Consider the following 5,317-nt stretch of genomic DNA (forward strand, 5'->3'; position numbering starts at 1 on the left):
GAACAGGAAAGGCAGGGATGTAAAATATTTCATAAACACAAATGGATGAGTGGGGAACGCTCTGCCATTTACTGCACACAGAGTTAGGGTGGGATTCCAAGGTCATGGCCATCCCCTCAGCTTCTGGTACAGCTCTTAAATGTACAAATGTAAAATCATAAAATATCTAAAGCACACATAGGGCATGTTATTAAGATTGTGATATTAAGATTGTGATTGTCAATATCTAAAAAGCACAGAATTGTGGAAGGGTGGAGGTTGGAAGGGACCTCTCAGGTCATCGAGTCCAACCGTCAACCCAACGCTGACAAACTGTGATGGAAAGGGAAAAGGGCTTCCCTGAGAGGTCCCAATGAACAATGTCTTTGGAGCTCACTCTCAATGCACCACTGTTGCAGGTTCTGTGGGTACAATGGCCAATGCACCATCGCAATTTCACAGCAGTTCACGGAATACAGTGTTACAAACCACAAGTCATCCCCAAAAGTAACACCACAAACCACAAGCGCGCTAGATATCATAAAAGAGGGAACCAATCACCATCTCAATAGCATGCCCTTTACCATATGTGTGCTTCTTCATCACTTCCCCTCTCTCTCAGGTGTGGTCGCTCAGTCCCTGGGAAGTTTCCGGTCTTATTGTGACACAATCTTGAGACAACCACGGGCTGAGCTGTTCTTGTAGCTCCCTGCGAGTTATCTCTGCTTAGAGAAGACCCACCACTGACCCACGTCCCTCAGCACCACGTCTAGCTGGCTTAGAAATCCCTCCAGGGCTGGTGACAGCAGGGCACAGGACAGCTTAGCATGTTATGGCATGTTATGGCATGGCATGGCATGGCATGACATTACATAGGACAGCATGGGGTGGCAGAAACCTGGGCAGCAGCACATTAAAGGGATCCCACCTGGGGTGGAGGAGGAGGAGGAGGAGGAGGATGTGGGGGGGACAAAAATTGTCAGAAACAAAAGGTTAACTGGGGCTCAAAGAAAGTCTCTCACGGTGAACCATCCCCTTTGAACAACCGCAGTCATTTCTGAGAAGGTCTGGTCCCTTCCAGGAAGAGAGGAAGGGGCTGTCGCGCGGTAGGACAGAACGTGAGGTCTGTGACCATCGCACCGACCACCGCTGAGATATAACCCCTTCCCCGAGGGTGCCCGTCTCCCCCCGGGGCAGGGTGAGACCCAGACGGGGCAGCGGCTGCAGGGAAGCTCCTCGGGAATTCACAGCAGGTTCCAGGGATTTGGGCTCCTTCCTCCCGGCAGGTGGGTAACCAGGGTTTGTCCAAGGAGCCCCAGAAACCGTGGGGGAACATGAGGGGGCTGCAGCCATGTGGGGACCAGGGTGCTGCCCCCCACACACCCCCACTGGGAGTCCTCCAAGCAGTGCCTGGGGAGCGGGGAGGGACCTTGAGGGACTGGAAGGGGCTCCAAGGTCTCCCTGGAGCCTTCTCTTCTCCAGGCTGAACCCCCACAACTCTCTCAGCCCCCCTTCCCAGCAGAGGGGCTCCAGCCCTCCCAGCATCTCCATGGTCTCTGATGGACCCTTTCCAACAGGTCCATGTCCATGGAGTGTTGGATGCTGGGATTGGTGCTGCTGGCCGGGGCTCTGGCTGCCATCAACCCCCTGCCCAGGTGAGACCTGGAGCCCACCAAGGAGATGAGACTGGACATGGCCCCCACCACCTTCAATAACCAGTACCGGGGCTGCACCCGCGCGATGGAGAGGAGCTGGGGGAGCTCAACCCCACTGAGCTCACCCACAGCAATGTCTATGCCAAGTACTGGACCCAGGATGCTGCCTAATGGTGGAACTGAGAGGGCTTCATGTGCCCCAGATGCCAGGGCTGCAGAGGGAGCATGTGGTGACCCTCCTGGCATAGACCCTTCATACACCCACCATACAACCCTGTACCATGAGTTCAACTGGGCCATGCACGAGACCGGATGCTCCCACAGGGAATAACTGGACAAATTCCACCTCAAAGTGCTGCATTTCCTCCTGACCCAGGACATGAGCACCCTGCAGAAAGCCTAGTCCAGCCACGGCCACCAGGTCTAATGGGGCATCCATGACATCCACTTCACCGCTCAACACCAATATCTCATCCGCTTCAGCCAATTCACCTCCACCTCCCTCCAGAACTAGAGCGCCCTGGACTTTGGTGTGGACACATTCTTCTCCGTGTATACCTGCTAAAGCATCCCCATCAGAGACTTCTCCTTCTACCTTGACGAGGTCCTCATCCCACCCATCGAGAGATTCAAGGTGACCAACATCACCAAACACGGGGACAGAGCCTGCATCCACCTCCACTCCTGGGACACATTCAGCACCTACAACTGTGAATGGCTGAAAGGTGACTTCTCCCATGACGGTCCCTCCATCCCCTGGATAGACCCTCAATCCACCTTGATGGTCTCTCCATCCCCTGGGATGGTCTCTCCATCCCCTTGGACAGTCTCTTCATTGCCAGAGATGGTCCCTCCATCCTCCGGGACTGTCCCTCCATCCTCTGGATGATCCCTCCATACCCCAGTATGGTCCCTCCATCCTCTGGCACAGTTCCTCCATCCTCAGGATGGTTCCTCCACCCCTGGGGTGGTCTCTCCATCTACTTGGATGGTCCCTCTCCATCGCCAGGTGCAGAGGACAGGGGGCAGGGGGTGGTCCCCTCCTACCAGCTCTGTTGTGGGGGGGGACAAAAAATTGCCAAAAATGAAAGTTAAACTGGAGGTTAAACAAAGTCTCTCACGGTGAACCATCCCCTTTGAACAACCGCAGTCATTTCTGAGAAGATCTGGTCCCTTCCAGGAAGAGAGGAAGGGGCTGTCAGCACAGTAGGACGGACCACAGGGGCTGTGAGCATCACACCGACCACCGCTGAGATATAACCCCTTCCCCGAGGGTGCCCGTCTCCCCCCGGGGCAGGGTGAGACCCAGACGGGGCAGCGGCTGCAGGGAAGCTCCTCGGGAATTCACAGCAGGTTCCAGGGATTTGGGCTCCTTCCTCCCGGCAGGTGGGTAACCAGGGTTTGTCCAAGGAGCCCCAGAAACCGTGGGGGAACATGAGGGGGCTGCAGCCGTGCGGGGACCAGGGTGCTGCCCCCCACACACCCCCACTGGGAGTCCTCCAAGCAGTGCCTGGGGAGCGGGGAGGGACACCAGCTACCAGCACCATCAATGCCTCCTTTTCACAAACTTCTCTATCCTCAGAAGAGAGGGGCTCCAGCCATTGGAGCATCTCCATGGCCCTCCAATGGACCCTTTCCAACAGGTCCATGTCCATGGAGCACCTGGTGCTGGGATTGGCACTGCTGGCTGGGGCTCTGGCTGCCAGCAACACCCTGAACCTGAAGAGGGTTGAGAAGAAGGTACTGGACATGGCCCCCACCTCCTTTGATGACCAGTACCAGGGCTGCATGTCCATGATGGAGAAGGAGCTGGGGGAGCTCAACCGCACCGAGTTCGCCAACAACAGCGTCTACGCCACGTACTGGGCCCAGGCTGCTGCCGAATGGCGGAAGCAGGAGGGTCATGTCCCCCAGCCACCTTCGCTGCGGACGGAGCATGCGGTGGCCCTCCTGGCGTACACCATGCCTGGAGGCATGTACAAGGAGTTCAACACAGCCGTGCGTGAGGGCGGGAGCTCCCGCGAGGAATACCTGAACAAATTTCACTTCAAGACGCTGCATTTCCTCCTGACCCAGGCCCTGAGAATCCTGCGGAAAGACCAGCCCCCCCAGTGCTACCAGGTCTACCGGGGGGTCCAGGGCATCCGCTTCAGGGCCCGGCGCCGAGATCTCGTCCGCTTTGGCCAATTCACCTCCACCTCCTTCTTGAAGTCGGTTGCCAAGAAATTCTCCAAGGACACCTTCTTCTCGGTGTCCACCTGCTATGGTGTCCCCATCAGGCACTTTTCCATGTACCCCAATGAGGAGGAGGTCCTGATCCCGCCCTACGAGAGATTCGTGGTCACCAGAATCACCAAACGTTGGAAGAAAACCCACATCCAGCTTGAGTCCACGGGCACATTCAGCAAGTACAACTGTGAATGGCTGAAAGGTGACATCCCCCGTGACGGTCCCTCTGTTCCTCGTGATGGTGCCTCCATCCCTCGTGATGGTGCCTCCATCCCCTGGGTTGGTCCGCCCATGCCACTGGGTGCATGATATGGCATGGTGGAGGATAATGGCCCAGCACGGCACGTTGTGGCACAGCATGGCCTGCCTGGGCCGTGGCGAGGAGCCTGCAGGGCCCCTCAAGACATTGTTGGTCTCTTTGGCAGGGAAGCGACGCCAGGACCAGCCGTGGGACTTCAGCGCAGGTGAGGCTGGAGACCCCACTGCCAATGGGGGGGTGACCCCTCGCCAGGTCCCCCCTGGCTGACACTCACCCCCAGCCCCAATCTCTGACCCCCTCAGGCAGGACCATCCTCGGGGACCTCCCCTTTCTCCTGGGGGCTTCTCCTGGAAGACACAGCCCTGGCAGCCGTGGGGGGACGCTGAGCTTCAATGCCACTGATGCCACCGCACTACGGTGAGGGAGAGGGGTCCAGAATGGAAGACAACAACATCATCGGGATGGTGGGATGGGAGGGGACAGCATTTGGGGCTGGGGGCATGGGGACAGCCCTGCTGCAGCCCCCATTCCCAGCTGAAGCTCTGCCACGGTGCCACCCCTCCTGGGATGAGCCTCCAGCCCTGGGGACACATCGGGGACCTTCAGCAGAGCTGCAGATGGGGCTTTTGGATGCAGCTGATCATGGGGTTTCCCCCCAGGGATGGGGGTGGCCATGGGTTTGGGAGGGGGACACAGTCAGGCTGGTTTTGGGGGTGTCCCTGCCAGGCTGGCTGCTCCCCTGCTTGCCTTCCCCCCTGGCTCCCAGAGGAATAAAGACTCGCTGTGGGATGGGGGTGTCTCTGGAAGTTCCCTGTGTCTCCCTGGGCTGGGGGCAGCTCGTGGGGGGCTGCAGCCCCCTCCCCACAGCCCCACTCCTCCCGCATCCACAGCATCCTGTAGAGTGATGCCGGTGCCTCCAGTCCTGCTCAAGGTATCCAGGAGAGGTGTCTCCTGCCGGGGTCGGGTCCCCTGCCTCTCCTGTGGTGCCCCTGGGGGTCACAGCCCCCCCAGAACCCAGAGGAGAAGGGAGGAGGCTGGGACCAGCCACCCCAGCCCCAGTTCCCAAGAGCAGGGTCCTGCCAGGACAAGACGGGGTGGGGGGCTGCCCCATGGAGCAGGTGGCTCATGGGCAACTTGTTGCCCACCAGGACTCCCAGGTCTTTCTCCTCAGAGCTGCTCTCCAGCAGGTCCCCCC

At 58.5% G+C, this 5,317-nt stretch overlaps 1 protein-coding gene and 1 pseudogene across 1 annotated transcript in view; both read left to right on the top strand.

Annotated features, from left to right (window-relative positions):
* The first annotated feature begins 1,639 nt into the window (after positions 1–1,639).
* Positions 1,640–2,523, top strand: LOC106900549 (annotated as a pseudogene).
* Positions 2,524–2,888: 365 nt separating this feature from the next.
* The window catches only part of LOC106900550 (erythroblast NAD(P)(+)--arginine ADP-ribosyltransferase-like), a 7,043-nt gene continuing 4,614 nt past the window's right edge, over positions 2,889–5,317 (top strand). The window contains exons 1-3 of the mRNA XM_014962640.1: positions 2,889–3,020; positions 3,278–4,142; positions 4,289–4,327. Of these exons, the coding sequence (XP_014818126.1) occupies positions 3,282–4,142; positions 4,289–4,327 (900 nt within the window). The 5' untranslated portion in view covers positions 2,889–3,020; positions 3,278–3,281. The remainder of the gene's footprint in view (positions 3,021–3,277; positions 4,143–4,288; positions 4,328–5,317) is intronic.

Source organism: Calidris pugnax, unplaced genomic scaffold (assembly GCF_001431845.1).
Source record: "Calidris pugnax isolate Ruff unplaced genomic scaffold, ASM143184v1 scaffold2196, whole genome shotgun sequence".
Lineage (NCBI taxonomy): Eukaryota > Metazoa > Chordata > Aves > Charadriiformes > Scolopacidae > Calidris > Calidris pugnax.